Here is a 24170-nt window from a genome sequence, read left to right as displayed (position 1 = left end):
GAGGCCAGATCAATTATCTCCGTCCGCCATTTCCACTGTCCCGCTACTTACCAGCTGATTAGTCCAGACAAATCTGCCCAATTCAAAAGGCTGAGGGGCTATCAAGCAGCCAACTATTTCTCTCTTTCTCACTTACTAGTACCCCCCTCTAACCCTTATTTTACCACCTCCTCTCTCCCTTCTCCTAACCCCTCTCTCGCTCCCTCCTCCAAACCCCTCCATCTCTCTAGAAGCTTGTATTTAGAAAAATGTCACCCAGTAAAAATTCCTGCTGGCCACTGGTCCCTGAAAGTCACACAGCTGTGCTGGATAGGAAGTGGGTTCCCAAGACACTGGCTTGCCAGATTTGCAAGAAGAATCCCTATAGAAAATGAGCAGGAAGCCCCCTATATGGAGAAACTCAACCCAGCCAAGATTGAAGTTCAAAGGCAGGCACCGTTTTTGCTCCATCGGGAATGTCCTTGAATTGAGCATACCCTACCCTGACTGCGGTGGAGTGACTACAGACAAGCGAGAGTGCTTGTGCAAGCTCTTTCAGTGATAACAGATTGTGTCCTCTCTCAGAGTCATTAAAATGTCTGCCATCCTTCCTGTCAGAGATAAGGAAAGACCCATTCAGTCACCCAGCCATAGATTAAGAGGCCAATTCGCAGGCTGTCACTCAAGCGTGGCAGTCAGTGGCTTGTCAAAAGGTCCTTAAAATGGGAAAATTGTTTTATGTCATGGCAGAATGAAAAGCAGAGAAACCGAATTCAGAACGTTTTTTTCTATAAAACCACAATTTAAAGTGATTTTCATATTCATGAGAAAATGGGAAAGCATTGTGAGAATTCCCAACCACATCTATTGAATGTCACAGGAGGAGCAAGTGACTGCGACAGAAGACACATTGTCTGTTTACGACCAAAATGGCGATAATTATTGTAATTTATTTTTTTAAAACTAGTCACTCAGTGCCACAGAAAGCACTCAAACTAGCCAAAACATCCAGTGGGATTCATGCGTATGTGGTCGCTTCAATGTTATGAAGCAATGGAAGACCTAGAAAGGAGGTGGGGCTGGACAATATGCAGAATAAATAATGATCATCTTTCAGAGCAGTGGAAATGCACACAAGCTCGTACTAACATGACCAACTAACTGTGTGTGATGGATTTCTTAGTGGTCCCAATGAGCAAAGGTAACAACAGTCAGCCTTGACTTATGCCTCACCAGCTTCTCTCTGAAGACCATCTGTCTGAGCCACTTGAAGTCCAGCGGTTTGAAGGCAGAGAAGACGAAGAGCGAGTCCTTCTCGTATCGCTCAGGCTTCTGGATGGCCCCCTCGGGGTAGGTGATGCGCATGGTGGTCTTGGTGCCCACGTCCTTGCCGAAACCAGTCACCGGAGCCTCGTTCAACCTGCGGTTGGAGAAGAAACGCTATGTGGGCGAATAGAGTACCACAGTATGAGTCATATTACCCATAAAACCTAGCAGTCAAACAAAAATCGTTTTTCTACCATTCATTTTTACCATAGGGGATTTTAGAAACAATTAAAATAAGGGCTGTTTCTCATGTAGGCTTACCCTGGCGTGATGTTTTGAGAACTGTGTAAATCTCTCTAGGACAACATGACGTTTATCAATATATTTGCCTGTATTTATCCTCCAAATATGAAATGCTAATTAGCTGCTAATGTGGCTATCATAAAGAACTACAAATGCCATGACGATCTGGACAAGACTGCCGAATCAAGGCAAAGGTAAGAATCTCTGGATTAACTATCTAATAGCTAAATTTAGTAATGAATAAGTTGGCTAAATTTCTTTAAATTGACAATTGTGAACCGTCTCTTGCTAGTTTTAAATTGACATAATACTATTAGCAAAGATGACGTGCGGGAGCTTGCTGTGATTTGTAGTCTTGAATGTTGTCTACTTTGATGCTAATTAGCATTTTCGAATCAGAGTAAATAGAGACAAATATATTGATTAAAGTTACCTTGTCTAAGAGATTTACAAGGTTATCAAAACATCACACCAGGGTAAGCCTACACAAAACACAGCCCTGATCTTAAATGTTTCTAAAATTCCCTATGGGAAAAATGAATGGTGGAAAAACAATTGAAACCATTTCCTGTTTGACCGCAGGTTTTATGGGTATTATGACACCTCCACTCTGAGGCTCTATACATTGCGTGTTGACATCACAACAAGACTGGGGACTTGAGAATTTAGTTTCACTCCCTCTCAAATATGACTACAATTTTTGCCAATCGAAACAATAACTGGTCATTTAGCTTCTATTTAGTTTCTTTCTGATACGGGGCTTGCCAACAAATGCCCAGTACCCTTCATAGTGTACTGATAAAACAGTAGGTTTACACTCATGTAAGGAAAGTTATCAATCTAAGCCCTAACCTAAGTCAATCAACATTAACAAGCTTCAGAGTTCAGGAATCGACAATAAGCAGGATGTAATCAAATCAAATTCAGTGTTATTGGAATTTTAACGTTTGTGCTTTTCTTATAACTAATTTCTGTCGTCTATTCATGCGCTGTTCTAATAACCCATTTCTGTTTTCATGCAAGTGACTGACTGAACGAATCCTCACTTATCAGTATCTGCAATTTGTCAGTATGCCCAGACCTTGTTTGGAGAACGAAAGATCTCTCAGTTTCAAGGTCTCAGCTTAAAGAGAAGAAGCCTTGTGAGGTGTTGGTCTGTCACATGTTATGAACCAGCTGGTCACATGAATGAAACAAAATGGTAACGATTAATCAAGCTAAATCACAAATATAACTTGTCTTATGTATAGCCATATATAAGACAACTGCTGGGACTGCCCAAGCAGAGCTCCTGATTTATTGGGGCGGCAGGTAGCCTAGCGGCTAGAACATTGGGCCAGTAACCGAAAGGTTGCTGGATCGAATCCCCGAGCTGACAAGGTAAAGATCTGTCATTCTGGCCCTGAACAAGGCAGTTAGCCCACTGTTCCCTGGTAAGCCGTCATTGTAAATAAGAATTTGTTCTTAACTGACTTGCCTAGTTAAAAAGATGAAATAAAATACATAAATTGACATGTGTACTATGGTGCTTTGAGTTGGTTGGAACCTCTCCAGCACGCTGACAATAAATGATGATTGATTTAAGATTGACTTCGAGTGTCCCTGTGTAAGAATTTCAACAACGACTTCATTTTTTTTTTTACCCCTGGAACTGGCATCATGTTGCCCTTACATTAGAAGTAAAGACTCACCTCACCACAATGTCGTAATCATCGATTCGGGAGCCCAGAGACTTGTTAGCCAGGATACCACCGTTGCCCACGATAATGCATCTTTTACAAATTAAACTGGAAGAGAAGAATGTCTGGCCAGTTAGAATGTTTGAAAAGAGAAAGTATGTGTGTAAGTGCTAGTATGTACAGTTGAAGTCGGAAGTTTACACACTTAGGTTAGTGTCATTAAAACTCGTTTTTCAACCACTCCACAAATTTCTTGTTAACGTCATCGGGGTAGTGGGCAGTATTTTCACATCCGGATGAAAAGCGTGCCTAGAGTAAACTGCCTGCTACTCAGGCCCAAAAGCTAGAATATGCATATGAATTAGTAGATTTGGATAGAAAACACTGAAGTTTCTAAAACTGTTTGAATGATGTCTATGAGTATAATAGAACTCATATGGCAGGCAAAAACCTGAGAAGAAATCCAACCAGGAAGTATAGAAATCTGAGGTTTGTAGTTTTTCAAGTGATTGCCTATCCAATATACAGTGTCTATGGGGTCATATTGCACATCATAAGGCTTCCACTAGATGTCAACAGTCTTTAGAATGTTGTTTCAGGCTTCTACTGTGAATGGGGAGCGAATAAGAGCTGTTTGAGTCAGGTGTCTGGCAGTAGGCCATTATTTTAGTTACGCGCGCAGCCATGAGCTCAGTTCTCTTTCCTTTATGAAGACAAAGGAATTGTCCAGTTGGAATATTTTAAGATTTATGATAAAAACTTCCTAAAGATTGATTCTACACATCGTTCGACATGTTTCTACAAACTGTAATAGAACTTTGACTTTTCGCCTGGACATTATTGCGCACGCCTTCTGCATTTGGAATAGTGAACCTAACGCACGAAGAAAATGGAGGTATTTGGATATAAAGATTAACTTTATGGAACAAAAAAATATTTATTGCGGAACTGGGATGCCTGGGAGTGCATTCTGATGAAGATCAAAGGTAAGTGAATATTTATAATGCTATTTCTGACATTTGTTGACTCCACAACATGGCGGGTATCTGTATGGCTTGTTTTGGTGACTGGGCGCTGTACTCAGATTATTGCAAAGTGTGATTTCGCCGTAAAGCTTTTTTGAAATCTGACACAGCGGTTGCATTAAGGAGAAGTGGATCTTTAATTCTATGCATAACAGTTGTATACTTTATCAACGTTTATGATGAGTATTTCTGTAAATTTATGTGCTCATTCACCAAAAGTTTTGGAGGCAAAACATTTCTGAACATTGCACGCCAACGTAAAATGGGGTTTTTGGATATAAATATGAACTTTATCGAGCAAAACATACATGTATTGTGTAACATGAAGTCCTATGAGTGCCATCTGATGAAGATCAAAGGTTAGTGATTCATTTTAGCTGTATTTCTGGTTTTTGTGACGCCTCTCCTTGCTTGGAAAATGGCTGTGTGGTTTTTCTTGTCTAGGTGCTATCCTAACATAATCTAATGCTATGCTTTCGCCGTAAAGCCTTTTTGAAATCAGACACTGTGGTTGGATTAACGAGAAGTCTATCTTTAAAATGGTGTATAATACTTGTATGTGTGAGAAATTTGAATTATGAGATTTGTTGTTTTGAATTTGCCACTCTGCTATTTCACTGGCTGTTGGCGAGTGGGATACTACCGTCCCACATACAAATTTCTTGTTAACAAACTACACTTTTGGCAAGTCGGTTAGGACATCTACTTTGTGCATGACACAAGTCATTTTTCCAACAATTGTTTACAGACAGATTATTGTATCACAATCCACAATTCCAGTGGGTCAGAAGTTCACATACACTAAGTTGACTGTGCCTTTAAACAGCTTGGAAAATTCTAGAAAATTATGTCATGGCTTTAGAAGCTTCTGATAGGCTAATTGACATCATTTGAGTCAATTGGAGGTGTACCTGTGGATGTATTTCAAGGACTACCTTCAAATTCAGCGCCTCTTTGCTTGACATCATGGGAAAATCAAACAAAAATCAGCCAAGACCTCAGAAATGAATTTGTAGACCTCCACAAGTCTGGTTCATACTTGGGAGCAATTTCCAAACGCCTGAAGGTACCACGTTCATCTGTACAAACAATAGTATGCAAGTATAAACACCATGGGACCACGCAGCTATCATACCGCTCAGGAAGGAGACGCGTTCTGTCTCCTAGAGATTAATGTACTTTGGTGCGAAATGTGCAAATCAATCCCAGAACAACAGCAAAGGACCTTCTGAAGATGCTGGAGGAAACAGGTACAAAAGTATCTATATCCACAGTAAAATGAGTCCTATATCAACATAACCTGAAAGGCTGCTCAGCAAGGAAGAAGCCAATGCTCAAAAAAACGCCATAAAAAAGCCAGACTACGGTTTACAACTGCACTTGGGGAGAAAGATTGTACTTTTTGGAGAAATGTCCTCTGGTCTGATGAAACAAAAATAGAACTGTTTGCCCATAATGACCATCGTTATGTTTGGAGGAAAAAGGGGGATGCTTGCAAGCTGAAGAACACCATCCCAACCGTGAAGCACGGGGGTGGCAACATCATGTTGTGTGGGTGCTTTGCTGCAGGAGGGACTGGTGCACGTCACAAAATAGATGGCATCATGAGGTAGGAAAATGATGTGGAAATATTGAAGCAACATCCCAAGACATCAGTCAGGAAGTTAAAGCTTGGTCGCAAATGGGTCTTCCAAATGGACAATGACCCCAAGCATACTTCCAAAGTTGTGGCAAAATGGCTTAAGGACAGCAAAGTTAAGGTATTGGAGTGGCCATCACAAAGCCCTGTCATCAATCCCATACAAAATGTGTGGGCAGAACAGAAAAAGCGTGTGCGAGCAAGGAGGCCTACAAACCTGGCTCAGTTACACCAGCTCTGTCAGGAGGAATGGGCCAAAATTCACCCAACTTATTGTGGGAAGCTTGTGGAAGGCTACCTGAAATGTTTGACCCAAGTTAAACAATTTAAAGGCAATGCTACCAAATACTAATTGAGTGTATGTAAACTTCTGACCCAATGGGAATGTGATTAAAGAAATAAAAGCTGAAATAAAATCACTCTACTATTATTCTGACATTTCACATTCTTAAAATAAAGTGGTGATCCTAACTGACCTAAGACAGGGAATTTTATTGGGATTAAAATGTCAGGAATTGTGAAAAACTGAGTTTAAATGTATTTGGCTAAGGTGTATGTAAACTTCCGACTTCAACACTATGCGTGTGTGTATGTGTGTGTGTGTGAGAGAGAGAGTTTTACTTCGTTCCCGTGGTAATTACCCGTCAACGTCTTGACCCAGCCCATAGTTCTTCGTGGCAGTTAGAATAATGTCTATGATTGTTTCTGAAAGAAAGAAAAACAGTTTAGATATCAACTACTATTAATTATTGCTAGTTCACAGACAACAAAAATAATGAAAAGGATTAATAGCTCCTCTTCAATAACCAACTGTCGAGAACTTCAACTCCCAAAAAATGCTGTAGCAGGCTAGGTGGTCCTTGGGAGAGTTGGAGGTCTGGAGAAGAGAACATCCACCCACATTTATTAAATTACAGATAAGGATAAGCCACAGGTCAGGTGACTAACGTTGTAAAACAGTCACTGCTTTCAGGACAGATGAATCCAGATGATACAGCTCTGTCCATAAAACCACTCAGTGAGGAATGCGGTCCTTCTCAAACAAGCACATTCTCCCAGTTGAAGTGTGCTGTGCTAGGGCTCTCTCGTCAGGACGACGCAGAGATGGGTCTGGTGGTGTAAGATACAGGGCTGTTCAGACATAGTGTGCATTCCTGCCATGCTCCAGAGGGTATTCTGGAGGCGTCATGACTCTGGTGTTTAAGACATATTGGTCTTCACCCCCACAGCCCACTTGCACCTCTTGGCTTCTCATATTAGTCATAGATCTACCATGGCCAGATTATTGACCGGTAGTGTAGAACACCTACTCATTCAAGGGCTTTTCTTAATTTCTTACTATTTTCTACATTGTAGAATAATAGTGAAGACATCAAAACTATAAAATAACACATATGGAATCATGTAGTAACCAAAAATAGGTTAAATCAAAATACATTTTATATTTGAGATTCTTCAAAGTAGCCATCCTTTGACTTGATGACAGCTTTGCACACTCTTGGCATTCTCTCAACCAGCTTCATGAGGTAGTCACCTGGAATGCATTTCAATTGACAGGTGTGCCTTCTTAAAAAAGTTGATTTGTGGAATTTCTTTCCTTCTTAATGCGTTTGAGCTAATCAGTTGTGTTGGGACCAGGTAAGGGGGTATACAGAAGATAGCCCTATTTGGTAAAAGACCAAGTCCATATTATGGCAAGAACAGCTCAAATACGCAAAAAGACATGAAGGTCAGTCAATACAGAACATTTCAAGAACTTTGAAAGTTTCTTCAAGTGCAGTCGCAAAAACCATGAAGCGCTATGATGAACCTGGCTCTCATGAGGACCGCCTCCAACTCAATCATCAAGTTTGCACACGACAACAGTAGTAGGCTTGATTACCAACGATGACGAGACAGCTTACAGGGAGGAGGTGAGGGCTCTGGGAGTGTGGTGCCTGGAAAATAACGGCTAACTCAACGTCAACAAAAGGAGATGATCGTGGACTTCAGGAAACAGCGGAGGGTGCACCCCTTATCTACATCGACAGGACTGCAGTGGAGAAGGTGGAAAGCTTCAAACTTCGTACACATCACTGAGAAACTAAAATGGACCACCCACACAAACAGTGTGGTGAAGAAGGCGCAACAGAGCCTCTTCAACCTCAGGAGGCTAAAGAAATGTGCGTATCACCTAAAACCCTAACAAATGTTTACAGATGCACAATTGAAAGCATCCTGTCGGGCTGTATCACCACCCGGTGCAACCGCAAGGCTCTCCAGAGGGTGGTGCCATCTGCCCAACGCATTACTGGGGGCAAACTACCCGTCCTCCAGGACACCTACAGCACCCGATGTCACAGGAAGGCCAAAAAGATCATCAAGGACATCAACCACCCGAGCCACTGCCTGTTCACCCCGCTATCATCCAGAAAGCGAGGTCAGTACAGGTGCATCAAAGCTGGGGCCGAGAGACTGAAAAACAGCTTCTAAATCTCAAGGTCATCAGACTGTTACACAGCCATCACTAGCACATTAGAGGCTGCCTATAGGCATAGACCAGAGATCACTGGCCACTGTAAGGAATGAAACACTAGTCACTTTAATCATGTTTACATATCTGGCATTACTCATCTCATATGTATATACAGTATTCTGTTATCTTAGCCACTTAATGTTTACATATCTGGCATTACTCATCAAGGCAAAGGGTGGCTATTTGAAGAATCTCAAAATGTATTTTGACTTGTTTAACACTTTTTTGGTTTCAACATGATTCCATATGTGTTATTTCATAGTTTTGATGTCTTCACTATTCTATTCTACAATGTAGAAATATATACTATTCTACAATGTAGAAAATAGTAAAAATAAAAACTCTTGAATGAGTAGGTGTTTTAAAAAACTTTATACCGGTAGTGTATATCTTTTGTCCAATTTATCCAACAAAGTAATATTTGAAAGAATCACTCACATGTACAGTACATGACCAAAAGTATGTGGAGACCTGCTCGTCAAACAGCTCATTCCAAAATCATGGGCATTAATATGGAGTGGATCCCCCCATTTGCTGCTGTAACAGCCTCCACTGTTCTGGGAAGGCTTTCCACTCGATGTTGGAACATTGCTGTGGGGACTTGCTTCCATTCAGCCACAAGACTATTAGTGAGGTCGGCACTGATGTTGGGCTATGTCGCATTCGGCGTTCCAATTTATCCCAAATGTGTTCAGTGGGGATGAAGTCATGGTTCTGTGCGGGCCAGTCAAGTTCTTCCACACCGATCTCAACAAACTACTTCTGCATGGACCTCACTTTGTGCACGGGGCATTGCCATGCTGAAAAGGAAAGGGCCTTCCCCAAACTGTTGCCATAAAGTTGGAAGCACAGAATTGTCTACAATGTCACTGTATGCTGTAGCGTTAAAATGTCCCTTCACTGGAACTAAGGGGCCTAGCCTGAACCATGAAAAACATCCCCAGACCATTATTCCTCCACTACCAAACTTTACAATTGGCACTATGCATTGGGGCAAGTAGCGTTCTCCTGGCATCCGCCAAACCCAGATTAATCCGTCGGACTGCCAAATGGTGAAACGTGATTCATCCCTCCAGAGAACAATGGAGGCAAGCTGTACACCACTCTAGCCGACGATTGGCATTGAGCATGGTGATCTTAGCCTGTTGGGGATAGGGGGCAGTATTTGCACGGCCGGATAAAAAAAACGTACCCGATTTAACCTGTTAGGGCTAGGGGGCAGTATTTACACGGCCGGATAAAAAAAAAAACGTACCCGATTTAATCTGGTTACTACTCCTGCCCAGTAACTAGAATATGCATATAATTATTGGCTTTGGATAGAAAACACCCTAAAGTTTCTAAAACTGTTTGAATGGTGTGAGTATAACAGAACTCATATGGCAGGCAAAAACCTGAGACGATTCCATGCAGGAAGTGGCCTGTCTGACAAGTTGTTGTTCTTCTTCTTGCCTGTTTATTGAAGACTGAGGATCTTTGCTGTAACGTGACACTTCCTACGGCTCCCATAGGCACTCAGAGCCCGGGAAAAAGCTGAACGATATCGAGGCAGCCTCTGGCTGAAACACATTATCGCTTTTGACAAGTGGCCGATCAGAGGACAATAGGCTTAGGCGCGTGCCCGAGTTGACCCCGTGCTTTATTTTCTTTCGTCTGTTTACCTAATTGCAGATTTCCGGTCGGAATATTATCGCTTTTTTACGAGAAAAATGGCATAAAAATTGATTTTAAACAGCGGTTGACATGCTTCGAAGTACGGTAATGGAATATTTAGAATTTTTTTGTCACGAAATGCGCCGTGTGCGTGACCCTTATTTACCATTCGGATAGTGTCTTGAACGCACGAACAAAACGCCGCTGTTTGAACATAACTATGGATTATTTGGGACCAAACCAACATTTGTTATTGAAGTAGAAGTCCTGGGAGTGCATTCTGACGAAGAACACCAAAAGGTAATCAAACTTTTCTAATAGTAAATCGGAGTTTGGTGAAGGCTAAACTTGCTGGGTGTCTAAATAGCTAGCCCTGTGATGCCGGGCTATCTACTTAGAATATTGCAAAATGTGCTTTCACCAAAAAGCTATTTTAAAAATCGGACATACCGAGTGCATAGAGGAGTTCTGTATCTATAATTCTTAAAATAATTATGCTTTTTGTGAACATTTATCGTGAGTAATTTAGTACATTTTTAGTAAAGTCACCGGAAGTTTGCGGGGGTATTCTAGTTCTGAACGTCACATGCTAATGTAAAAAGCTGTTTTTTGATATAAATATGAACTTGATTGAACAAAACATGCATGTATTGTATAACATAATGTCCTAGGGTTGTCATCTGATGAAGATCAAAAGGTTAGTGCTGCATTTAGCTGTCTTCTGGGTTTTTACATTATATGCTAGCTTGAAAAATGGGTGTCTGATTATTTCTGGCTGGGTACTCTGCTGACATAATCTAATGTTTTGCTTTCGTTGTAAAGCCTTTTTGAAATCGGACAGTGTGGTTAGATTAACGAGAGTCTTGTCTTTAAAATGGTGTAAAATAGTCATATGTTTGAGAAATTGAAGTAATAGCATTTCTAAGGTATTTGAATATCGCGCCACGGGATTACACTGGCTGTTGAGTAGGTGGGATGCAAGTTCTTGTGCTGACGTTGCTTCCAGAAGCAGTTTGGAACTCGGTAGCGAGTGTTGCAACCGAGGAGAGATGATTTTTACACGCTGTGCGCTTCAACACTCGGTGGTCCTGTCTGCGAGGCTGCGTGGCCTACCACTTCGTGGCTGAGCCGTTGTTGCTCATAGACGTTTCAATTTCACAATAACAGCACTTACATTTGACCGGGGCAGCTCTAGCGGGGCAGAAATTTGACGAACTGACTTGTTGGAAAGGTGGCATCCTATGACATATTTGGCATTATTTTCAACATGATGGTGCCACGTTGAAAGTAACTGAGCTCTTCAGTAAGGCCATTCTACTGCCAAAGTTTGTCTATGGAGATTGCATGTGCTCGAGTTTATACAGCTGTCAGCAACGGTTGTGGCTGAAATAGCCAAATCCACTAATTTGAAAGGGTGTCCACATACTTTTGTGTGTGTGTGTATGTATATATATAGCGTATAATCACATTTAAGCATCTACATGGGTCTCTTGCAAGAGTAATGCAGCAGGCTTACAGCTTTATCCCCTCTAATGATTAAAAAGCAGAAAAAGAGCAGCGGCCCATTGTTTGGACAAGGTGTCGATGTCCGGCATCAAGCATCACCTCGGGTAGCAAAAACAGAAGACCAGACCACACCCAACTCGAGGGGGTGAGAAATTGCAGAAGGGAAGTTTTCTTCAAGGGGGGAGACATGACGGCTAATTGTTATTAGCGACTAGGATAAACACTTCAGCCAAGTATGTCTGGGCTGCAGCTCAGACACAGCGATGAAAATCTTCAGCTGAAATATGGAAGAGGGACTGGAGGTGTCTCTGATAATTCGGCTACAGCATGAAGCTATAGAGCAGAGTATACAAAAGGTAAACACCGGAGACTGGTCAGTCTAACATTAATACATCTTCAATGCTTATGAATCACTTGCGATTGGCAAAGAACATAATTGTATACAGGTCAGAAATATCTCAACTTCATCAAACTATCTATTCTAGGTGCATTATGGTCTGGTCAGTTGGTCTAGGCCAGCGGTCCCCGGCCCGGTGATTGGGAAACCCTGGTCTAGGCCAGCGGTCCCCGGCCCGGTGATTGGGAAACCCTGGTCTAGGCCAGCGGTCCCCGGCCCGGTGATTGGGAAACCCTGGTCTAGGCCAGCGGTCCCCGGCCCGGTGACTGGGAAACCCTGGTCTAGGCCAGCGGTCCCCGGCCCGGTGACTGGGAAACCCTGGTCTAGGCCAGCGGTCCCCGGCCCGGTGACTGGGAAACCCTGGTCTAGGCCAGCGGTCCCCGGCCCGGTGACTGGGAAACCCTGGTCTAGGCCAGCGGTCCCCGGCCCGGTGATTGGGAAACCCTGGTCTAGGCCAGCGGTCCCCGGCCCGGTGATTGGGAAACCCTGGTCTAGGCCAGCGGTCCCCGGCCCGGTGATTGGGAAACCCTGGTCTAGGCCAGCGGTCCCCAGCCCGGTGATTGGGAAACCCTGGTCTAGGCCAGCGGTCCCCAGCCCGGTGATTGGGAAACCCTGGTCTAGGCAATCTAAAAGCTTAGCTCCGATGCACATGGGGATATCCTTGGTGTGTCTATATGACAGTCAGAGGCTTAGACATGACTAGCTAAAGTCAAGGGGTACAAAAAGGAGAATAATTCAAATGGACTTTGCTTTGAATGGGAAGGTATCTTAAACAATGGGTGACTCTGTAGCAATAATTGAGCTATTCCCATAATGCAACTAAATTGATAATTAAATGTATATAAATAATATTTTATCATATTAGTAACATTTAAAAAGAATCAGGCCTAGGTTTTATTTTACCTTATTATCCTGAATGAACTATCCCTATCCAAAAGATGTCATGAGTCATGTTAATTTAACATTGCAGGGAATTAGCTTAAAAATGGACATTTCCCTAAACAAAAAAGCTAAACAAATGAAAAATGAATTGGGCATTGGGGGAGGGCATGAAATAGGGGTACCTGAAATGTGGGGGTCTTGAAATAGGGGTCCCTGGGGGGTTAATAATAATAATAATAATAATAATAATAATAATAATAACAACCCCTTGCTTTAGGTGGTAAAAAAGGTCCCTGTAAAATTTTTTCCCCATGCTGGCTTATAGCATGATGGAGGGGTTTTCACCTGCATCAAGTCTAGCGAACAAGACTGTGTTTCAGGTAAACCTCCGTGGCAGCTTGGCAGCAAAAAAAAGCGCAAATAAAATGTTTATTTTCATGCTTAACATTTTTTAGAGACTCTCATTTGGAATCCTTTGTGGAGCGCTATTCAACATCCTCTCCATACAGATAAAAGGGAAACAGTACTGCAGTCATCATCCGTGGAGAAAACAGAAACCAGGTGTAGCGTGCACACAAGGTGCTCGCCTTTGAAAACCAGCGTGTGAGAGTGGGCCGAGGGCCCTTGCCAGAGCACATAGGTAACATTCAGTGTAACTTTACACTCACTTCGTTCATAAGTATTGGAAAATATGCGAGAGGATGCACTCAGGCCACAAACACACTTTACCTCATCTTCCCAATTCGGATGTGCTGAAGTTTGATTCATGAAATGCATAGATTCTTGTCAGTCTTGTCACAGTCAGTGAGCTACCTAACCCCGTATTGAGACATGACTACTTCACAGTCGGGGAAAGAACGGTAGGTAGCCTAGCAGTTAAGTGTGTAGGGCAAGAAACCGAAAGGTTGTTGGTTCAAATCCCCGAGCCAACTAGCTGAAACCTCTGTCAATGTGCCCTCGAGCAAGGCCCTTAACCCTAATTGCTCCTGTAAGTCGCTCTGGATAAGAGCGTCTGATAAATGATTATTATGTTAAGTAGTTTTACGCATTTCGCCATACATTTAGGATGGGTGTTGAAGTTGAAAAATGCCATAGAAGTTCAGAGAAACTGAAAAGAGCCGTCTCGCTATCCAGATGTGGCCGTAGCAAGAAATGTCCTGTAGTATTCATGCATCCCATTCTCACCCTCTACCCTGCCCCCCACCCCAGGTAATGGCACGGTCAGAGGCAGTGTGTGGAGACATCAGAGAGCATGACAGGAGCAGAATTAGACCAAGTAGGCCAGGAGGGCTGTTCTGCCAGCTCTATCACCAAGAGTAAAGCTGTGCTAACTGACGCGTGGTGATAAGGATGGTAGAGCCCTGGCACCCTCTTCTCTTTAGTTTACCTATCCAGCCCAAACCACCATCCACACACAGTTCCTAAACCACCATGACAAGTTCATGACACATCCATTGCCATCAATAAGATACATGGATGGGGGCATAGTGACTTACAGGAGAAATTAGGGTTAAGTGCCTTGCTCAAGGGCACATTGACAGATGGGGGCATAATCCACTTTGCGCACGTTAGACACGCAATGTGTCTTACCTTGTGTTTTGAATCCAAATGGAGGTAAGTAACTGCTGACTTTGGCCAGACGCTTGAAGTTCCGGTCGAGAAACATGGGAGCTGGCTTCATGAACCTGTGAAAAGAACAGCAGAGAGAAGAACGGGAGAGATTATATTTTAGAGAAGGACTTCAGTTTGTCTGTTCACCCATGAGCAGGTCCAGGAGGACTAAAGTTAAACAAAATAGGCCTACTTGTGTGTTGTGTTGACTTAGTCGCACCCTCTCATTTCCAGATGCATAGTTCAAAAGCCAGCCAAACCCTTGTCCTATTCCGGAAAACGTGCTGTGTTAATCAAGTTAGATTGACACTCGTCAATGAGCAACGGAGTTGACCTGAACGCCCATGCACGGGTGAGTGGGTGAGGGATCAAGCGGAGAACATGTGTCTGGGGTACACCACCACGTCTCGCAGGACACTATTTTTTTTCTAAAAGTGTTTCTTCTCTTGTTCTCCCTGAGAAGGACGTGGCCCCCACTCATCTCTGCCGTGACCCCTAGGGCTCTGGTGTGAATGTCCTGCCAGGAGTTAAAGACACTGGGCCGTAAGAGGAGACGCTTGTTCCACTCATCAATCTAACAACGTCATCCCACTTTTCCGCTTCGCCCCGTTCCCCAAACCAATCCTGCACACACAGAGAGCAAAACGGGTTGGCTCATGGGAGGAAAAGAAATAACACAGGGGAGAAAGAACAAGCCTCCTGCATGTACCCTCATTGACCAAGTTTTTTTTCCCAGGAAAAGTTCTAAATCATTCTTGACGCATAGTTTGGGTATACGTGTCCTGACGATGTATTGATGTCAGTGTTTTTCTGTCCCAGATAATTTGGGGCCTGGCTGTTTCGAGGAAGGGGCCTGGCCGTTTTACTCAAGAGGGCAGTGTTGATTGGTAATCTGTGCAGAAACAGTTGGCGCACTAGCAAAGTGTTCTGACACCAACCTAGTTAGTTACAGGTATGCAGACTGGGGTTTGATGTACAGAAACGAAGCAAACAACAAAAATCATCCTTTGAAGATCTTAAAACATTTTTAGACTCCAGGAAAATGTGCCATGACATTATAAACCCACTTTCCCCTGCCCTCGGAGGCTTCAAATAAAACAAATCGCGTTTGGCATACCAAAAGAAGCTGTGACTGTTAAGGGTACACAGTACATTTAAGCATTTCCACCCCTGGCCCCTGGCTGTGACGACCCCCCCCTTTGATAAATCCCTCCTCTCAAATCAGAAGTAGCCACTTCCCCCGTTCAGGCCCCTCGGACCTGGGCTGTACGTACTGCTTCTGGAAGTGTGGCTGGACGATGGATGTCTGTTTTTATGACCCGCTGTCTCGCTAGGGAGAGCACAGGGGTTGTCGTTTAACAAGCCTGCAGCTACAATGCTCCACTTTTACAGCTCGCAGAAGGTTTTCACAACAAGCTCGCAGACTGGCATTTAAACAGAGGGGGATAACAAGGACATTACTGGTCCTAGGATGGTTTATGTCAGACACTATTCTTGCGGAGAAATGATTTGTATGATTAGTAGCTATTTAAAAAAAATGTGAGTGTGGTAAAGTTGATTACATTTTGGTGATTCTAGTCAGAAAATGTATGAAATGCAATATTAATTACATGATAAACCCATTTTAAGTACTTACCTTCCAAATAAGAACAATTAATTTGGCATCACATGAAAACTTAACACTCCACAAGAGATCCTAATTATATGTCTATACAACACAGGTAGCTTCTCAGTTTACAATGACAAAACATTCTCTACAACTCACAGGCCCGGGGCGCAAACCACAACATTTGAAGGAAGAACTCAGAGTGGCTTAACTAACCCCTAGTGGGGCTGTGTTTACAGTCATGGGCCATTTTAACCAACCTCTAGTTATGGCTGCCCACAGTTTACAGTTTAGTAATTTAGCAAACACTCTTATCCCGAGCGATTTACAGGAGCAATTAGGGTTAAGTGCCTTGCTCAAGAGCACATTGACATATTTTTCACCTAGTCTGCTCGGGGATTTGAACCCCCGACATTTCGGTTTCTGCCCCAACGATCTTAACCGCTAGGCTACCTGCCGCCAGTTAATTGTGACAAGTCAAGCGGAAGATGACTCGGACACCAAAGGAATCCGAGTCCGCTATCAGATTACCAGACTTCACTTCCTACTAAGCGTGTCTGAAATCAATGACCAAACATGTTTTACAAGAAGAGCCGCTTTTCAACTTCCCAAAATGTTACGCTTCCCCCAAATTCCTTAATTGCACTTGAGTCACAAGTTGTACCAGTGTCAGAAGGGAGAAAAATGAAAAAGTCAGTAATGTCTGACTCTCCATCTCTCTCCTCACATCACCTGACAGAGAAGTAGACCCTTGCCAAAACAAACCGCAATTCATCAACATGTGGCTACAGGGGCCCAGCCGCGGAATAAATAACTGGGACAGTCAAGAGTCTCCTAGTCCATGGACAGATGGACAGACAGGGATCTGGTCTGCTTGTCTTAAAGAGAGAGGGCTCCCAACACGTGAGGCCAGGGCACATTGTGCTCATTTCCTCTCACTGGGGGCCATATTTTCATAACCGCTCCGCTGAAGTTCACCGCCAACACTTGATTTAGGGCTCCAATACAAACAGTTTGGCATGAGGGGAGGTGTTGAAAATATTGTATTCCGTGGGGCAGGGCCTTTTGGAAGAGAACAAACGAGGATGGAGGGGGTGGGGCCTCACTTCAGGAGGTCAAGGCCAAGTTAACAAATGTCAGTGTATATACACTTTGTTTCTACTACAGATTAAATAATTCATGTGGAATTCAGTTTGCCAAGAAGAAAAAGTAGGCCACGTTTTTACGTGAATCATCAACTTATTTGGTCATGAGAGTGAGACCAAAAAATGGATTTAGATGTGGCATACGGAGCTGGGGATGCCACTCATCTATGTGAGTGGGCTGACAGGGAAGCAAGGTGGCTAAGAAGAGGTAGCCATTTGCTTATTTATATTTGGTATCTGTGGTTGCACATGTCATGTATGAAAGAACCAGACATTTCGCTTTTTCACACATGGCACTCATCAAACTCTAACAGGACATCTAACAGACACGCAACTTTGTCACTATAAGTCATTAATTGTACTAACTGAACTGTGTTACAGAAGTGAATGTGGTAATAATCAATGCTGTCCCAGAGGGGGCTGTTTGTAGGGAACTCTGAACCGACACGTGTGGCTGATTAGAGGAAGTCGTTGGGAGACATCGTTAACACATAGCCTCGTAGTTGGAAGGGCCTGAAACCCGCCTGAAAACCAGACAGCTTCTTCTTTAACGACTGCTGTAATTTAGCAGCGCCCCAACGTAGCTCGCCCAAAGTTATGATTACTATCTGACTCCAGAGAAAAGGCCTAAGACTATTTGTGTAACACGCCATGACGACTACTTTTGGTTTCCGTATGAGTCAAAGTTAACCATACAAATATGTTGTTTCAGAAAGAATAAGAAACACAATAAATATCCTGTCATTGCTGGTCTTCTTCGTCATTCAAAAGTGTCTAACCCAATTGAAGCATTCTGTACCACTACTAGCTGTCTTTTTGCAGACTATGCATCATCACAGCATCATCGTACATTATGTTAAGATGGAGTCGCCATCTTCCACATTTAGGGGCAGCAGAGGAAAAATGCCCGGGGCCATTGTTCTGCTATGTTGAACATGCCCCTTTACTAGCCAGACCTGCTGAGCACTCATGAGACAATGACCCATGGCTGGAGAGGAGACGGTGTAGGGATGGCATCAAAGGCCCAGTGACATCACAGAGGGCAGTCGAGTGTTCCGTGAAGGAAGATGTGATGAGTCATGCCCTCCTTGACAGGAAGTCATTGCCACTCCGACAAAAGGCTCATTTCTGGCATCCATTTTAAATGGGGTAGGACAGGGGCTACGCTCTACCAACAGAGATGCTTTTGTGTTCGGAAAGCTGATGAGGACATGGCATAGTGCAAGGTTCCTCAGCTGGCAGCCCGATTCTATTTGTCCCCAAGTATTCCCACGCATAATAGAGATATCTGTGATCGTATACAAATGTAAGCAACGCCTGAAAGCCCAAATATTATATCAATTTGGGCTTCCTGCAGTCAATTTGCAGTCTACAAATTATTTGTAATTATGTTCCAGCCCCCTGACCATCTGCCCGCGGCTGAATGTAGTTGATCCTGGTATAGTGTGCGTAGTGAGGATATAAATGAATGACTAAAAGATTGTGTGGGAATGTGGGGGCTTTTATTCCTGAGTTGATCCCCGTAGGCCATGCTGGCTGGAGTAATGTCATAACGTCTCTAGGGGTACGTCTCAATAGCTTAGAGTTGCTGCCTCTCCTGAACTCCTCTCCTCCAATGGCACTAAACTGATATTAAACATTTGGCTTCACCTGACCAGTTTTGTTCAGCAGTGCAAAGTACGAAGGAATGGAGACAAGGAGAGGAATCCTCTTAAGACTCAACATGCACCCAAGGACTCTAATCAAACCCTGGAGAGAGTTTCTCACTTTGGATAGATGGCAGTCATCTTGGCAGCTGCGTAGCCTGGCTTGCACACTCCTTCGCTGAGGTTGCCATACTTGTACGCCAATTCTGCTGACCTGCAAATGTCACCAAGAGGGGAGGACAAAAGGTTATTAGATGAGACTGAGAACAACATGACCAGATAACACTGCACTTCCACACAATCCAATTTAGACAAAGATCTCCCAGGAAGAAAGAACTAAAAATAGTTTGAGATGTGGAGAGGAGAAAATAAATAAAATCAACATGTTCCCTTTAGCCCATCCTACGCTGGTCCTATCCTATTTAGAGGTAAAGTAGGACTAGAGAGGTCACGTTCTAACACTCCATCCTACGCTGGTCCTATCCTATTTAGAGGTAAAGTAGGACTAGAGAGGTCACGTTCTAACACTCCATCCTATGCTGGTCCATTCCTATTTAGAGGTAAAGTAGAACTAGAGAGGTCACATTCTAACACTCCGTCCGGCAGCCCCTTTTACCTCATCCTCATTGCTATCATGCTCATGAATGAACTGCTATATGGCACGTGACTAGTTCAAATAAACAGGGGAGGCCTATCCGTCACACATAGGGAGTGTTGATGAGATGGGGCAGGGCAGGGTGAAGGGGGAGCGTGCATGGACAGGCTACAGCTGGATTGGACTGGGCTGGAGTCTCTTGCTAACATGCCATCTTTGCTAGGTCAGAGGAAGTGATCAGTTGGTGACCACTGCTGTAGGCAGTTGTATTAGCAGGTCCAGATGAGAACTAGCATTTAAACCCTCTCCTGAAGTTGTGCCTATAGTGAGACTGTCTTCAGAAAGTATTCACATCCCTTTACTATTTTGTTGTGTTACAGCCTGAATTTAAAATAAATTAAATGGTGACGCTTTATTACTGGCCTACACACAATTCCCCATAATGTCAAAGTCGAATTATGTTTTAAGAAATTTTTACAAATTAATTAAAAATGACAAGCTGAAATGTCTTGAGCCAATAAGTATTAAACCCTTTTGTTATGGCAAACCAAAATAAAGTTCAGCAGTAAAAATGTCATTAAGTCACATAATAAGTTGCATGGAGTCACTATGTGTAATAGTGTTTAACATGATTTTAAATGACTACCTCATCTTTGTACCCCACACATACAATTATCTGTAAGGTCTGTCAGTCGAGCAGTGAATTTAAAACACATTTTCAACCACAAAGACCAGGGAGGTTTTCCAATGCCACCTATTGGTAAAAATAAAAAGCTGGATTTGAATATCCCTTTGAGCATGGTGAAGTTATTAATTACACTTTGGATGTTGTATCAATACACCCAGTCACTACAAAGATACAGGCGTCTTTCCTAAGTCAGTTGCCGGAGAGGAGGGAAACCCCTCAGGGATTTCACGATGAGGTCAATGGAGACTTTAAAACAGTTACAGAGTTTAATGGCTGTGATAGGAGAAAACGGAGGATGGATCAACAACATTGTAGTTACTCCACAATACAAACCTAATTGACCGAGGGAAAAGAAGGAAGACTGTACAGAATAAAAACATTCCAAAACATGCATCCTGTTTGAAACAAGGCACTAAATGAATACTGCAAAAATAATGGCAAAGCAATTAACACTTTGTATTCAGGGCAAAAAGTTGTGTTTGTGGCAAATCTAATACAACACATTACAGGGTACCACTCTCCATATTTCAAGCATAGTGGTGGCTGCATCACGTTATGGGTATGATTGTAATTGTTAAGGACTGGGGAATTTTTCAGGATAAAAATAAAACGGAATGGAGCTAAGCACAGGCAAAATCCCAGAGAAAAACCTGGTTCAGTCGGCTTTCCACCAGACACTGGGAGATGAATTCACCTTTCAGCAGAACAATAACCTAAAACACATGGCCAAATCTACACTGGAGTTGCTTACCAAGAAGACAGTAAATGTTCCTGAGTGACCGAGTTATGGTTTCCATAAATCTATTTGAAAATCTATGGCAAGACCTGAATTTGTGGTCTGGCAATGATCAACAACCAGATTGACAGAGCTTGAAGAATTTTGAAAATAATAAATGGGCGGCATGTAGCCTAGTGGTTACAGCATTGGGCCAATAACCGAAAGGTTGCTAGATCGAATCCCCGAGCTGACAAGGTAAAAATCTGTCGTTCTGCCCCTGAACAAGGCAGTTAACCCACTGTTCCTAGGCCGTCATTGTAAATAAGAATTTGTTCTTAACTGACTTGCCTAGTTAAATATTTTTTTTCTTTTTTTTTTGCACAATCCAGGTGCAGAAAGCTCTTAGAAACTTACCCAGAAAGACTCTGTAATCGGTCTACAAAATATTGACTTATGTAAATTTGAATACTCATGTAGTGGTGGAGGGGTGATGAGAATTTAATTTAACAGTGGGTGCATCAACACAGATATGCCAACAAAATATAATTACTCAAGGTTGCATATAAGCCATACCAACACCTATTTATCTAAACACACATCGACATTTATTAGTCATATAGGGATTGATGAGTGGTTATAATAATTTGACCCAGCATAATTGCTTGGTGTAAAGTTGGCTAAAATAATTCCAATTAATCATGTTTATTTGAATTGACTAGCGATGCAAATGAGATTAATAGGTCACAATATGAATATTCAGGCAACTAGTTCCAGTTCAGTTTCTGATTTGTTAAAACTGAATATAGCCCATTCTTAAGATCAGACAACTAGCATCTGATAAATGGCATATGCATCTGCTAAATTAGCATATTTAGCATCTGCTACAACAATCAATTGGAGATGAAAGACGTTTCCCTTTGGGTTTAAAATGACATTTTACTTTACAAAATGTAATTTTACTTACAACTTTCCGTCCAGCTTCAGCAGAAAGCCCTGCTTATCATACACTATAAAGAAAGAAAGAGACAGAAAAGGGGTAAGAAAACTGAAATGAACAAACATGATTCAAAATGGCTTATGAACCAAGACTCATCCCATAGACGAAGACAGAGTGATCATCCATCCTCATCTTGAACATATACAACTATGGCTACGATGCCGATAGTTGACTATCTCTCGCCAAGTAAACAGCCTGTGGATTTTCATAAAGAAAAGAAACCAAAGTAAAACACTCTTGAAAGCAGGTTAGAGATCTTTGCAGCCGGTCAAACAAGCGGGGGTTGGGGAAAGCCAGCCAAAAACATTCCGCCGTGTTTCAAGTGCAAATGATAAGTTAAAAACAGCAGTTGTGGTTCATCTATGGAGGAGGACCATGTGGGGTCGGTCCATAGGTGCCGTTTCAAGCGTCATCAGCATTTAGGCTTTTTTAGTAGCGAAGGGGAAAGAAGCGAAAGCATAACGTCTTTAAAAAGATATACCTGCTGTTTTCTGCTTGGACAAGAGAAAACGGTTAACAGCTTAGTAATAGTGTCCTTCAACAGGGAAATCAATTCCACAAGACAGATATTTGAATTCCACTTCAGTCCGTTTGTGTACACGTATCCATCATTGTGACCTGGATGTGATTCGGCATGACTCCAATACACTACGAGGCATGCTGACTTAGTTCATATATCATTCTGTCATTCTGTCAAAGCGTTAGGTCAACAGAATGCCCCAGGTCTCTGGAACCTACTGCTACTGAACCATTTCCATTGATCTGTGAAACACAGTGAAGACGTGTTACTAGTGAATCTCTACTAGCTACTACAGCCTGCAATTATCCAGACCTTTACTTATAACTGAACAGCATCTTCTGATGAAGCCAGTAAATACTGAATATCTGTGACTGAATAAACATGTAAGGACAGCAATTACATAAATGACCCCTCATCAAAATAACACAATAAGCAAAAGGGAGAAAGGGAAGCAGTTCTCAGCGCTCCTGCGGTTGCACTGTGCCTTCAGAGGGATGCTAGAGGAGAGAAGAGGAGGAGGAGGCTGCCTTGAAAGTTGGGCCATGGGGTTTAATGCAGCAGCTATGAGTGTGTGTGTTTATCATGTGTGTGGAAGGAAGCGCGTCGTAGCCAGAGCTGAGCAGAGGAAGCAGCAGGACCCTGCCTGTATTATAAACCTCGGCCACTGAAACCACCTAGTACCAGACACCCTTTAGACTGTGTGTCGCTGCTTAACCTTTAACTTGATGCCCCTTTTTAAAAGGCTGATACAGAGCTGCTGTTCTATGCTCAACAACAGAGGGAGCTGTTGCATCATTCAATGGAGTGACATGAATGATTCAGCTGTGCTTTATTTGCTCCATTCACATTGGGATGATCAAACCAACTGAAACCCCACGGACACCAGTGCCGTCCGTTGTCTGGGACTGTGGTGTTGTTGACTTGGTTCAAAAGGTTGAAGAGAAACAGAGTCACATTTGCCTGTCACACTCATTTCTCTCGCCATGCCAATGGGACACATTTCAAAAACAGTTTGGGAGTTTGTCCAGTAGCCCTTTCCAGGGAAAGGGAGCCAAGCATGGGACCTTTGTAAAATCAGTGGTCAGCGACAGAGCCTTGCAGGGAGTCTGACCAGGCACCATGTCCCACCCTGTAGTACTTGCCATCTGTCAAAGATCCGATTTACTGATACAGTTTCATCATAAATTACACCTTTAACCTTTGAAGACGTAATTGGGATGATGTCGACCGCAGAGAAGCTCTCTGCAAGAAACAAAATAGGGTAGGATTATCTTTGTGAGAAGCATGAACATCTTCTAGATGAGGAACGCCCCCAACATGGCCAGTGGGGTGTGATGTGTTCCAGGAGGCACATGGAGCTGTATTATTAAAGAGGGGTGGAGAGGGAGGGGGAAGGTTTGTACCTGAGCCTACTATTTGTCCCACGGTGAGAGCAACGTCCACTTCCAACTCTGAAACACAAAAAGGGTCAGTTAGGCCCGGTCCGGTGGGGGTAACCACAGCAACCAGTGTCCGCAGCCCAATAGGTTTAGGCAGGAAATGTGCACAAGACACAAATCCTTAATACCACAGAGGCCAAGGAGGAAGAGGTTAGTGACATTAGTAGCCCAAGGTTCCATTAAAAACCAAGAGGCTGGATCCCCCAAATCAAGATGCCTACCCACTGTGCTGGTAATCATCTACGAAATGCACATTTACGATTATTTTAGTATTGGTTGTGGTTTCTGAAAGTTACCAGCAACGACCACAGTACATGAGTGAATGAGTACACTCTGGTCAGAAAACAAGAGGAGAGGATCA

At 43.0% G+C, this 24170-nt stretch overlaps 1 protein-coding gene across 5 annotated transcripts in view; it reads right to left on the bottom strand.

Moving 5' to 3' along the window:
- The window catches only part of LOC115169980 (CMP-N-acetylneuraminate-beta-1,4-galactoside alpha-2,3-sialyltransferase), an 84610-nt gene that overhangs the window by 30439 nt on the left and 30001 nt on the right, over positions 1–24170 (bottom strand). For 4 of the 5 annotated variants that reach the window (XM_029726152.1, XM_029726148.1, XM_029726153.1 and 1 more), the window contains 7 exons: positions 23774–23821; positions 21818–21860; positions 18974–19066; positions 14435–14529; positions 6533–6596; positions 3240–3335; positions 1213–1399 (listed from right to left, as the gene is read on the bottom strand). In XM_029726152.1, coding sequence (XP_029582012.1) covers positions 1213–1399; positions 3240–3335; positions 6533–6596; positions 14435–14529; positions 18974–19066; positions 21818–21860; positions 23774–23821 — 626 coding nt within the window. The remainder of the gene's footprint in view (positions 1–1212; positions 1400–3239; positions 3336–6532; positions 6597–14434; positions 14530–18973; positions 19067–21817; positions 21861–23773; positions 23822–24170) is intronic. The other variant, XM_029726154.1, reaches the window with a different exon arrangement.

The sequence above is a fragment of the Salmo trutta genome, chromosome 31, assembly GCF_901001165.1.
Source record: "Salmo trutta chromosome 31, fSalTru1.1, whole genome shotgun sequence".
In the NCBI taxonomy this organism is placed as follows: Eukaryota; Metazoa; Chordata; class Actinopteri; order Salmoniformes; family Salmonidae; genus Salmo; species Salmo trutta.
Note: the sequence above shows the minus strand (reverse complement) of the source record. Positions and strands in the feature narration are given on the sequence as shown.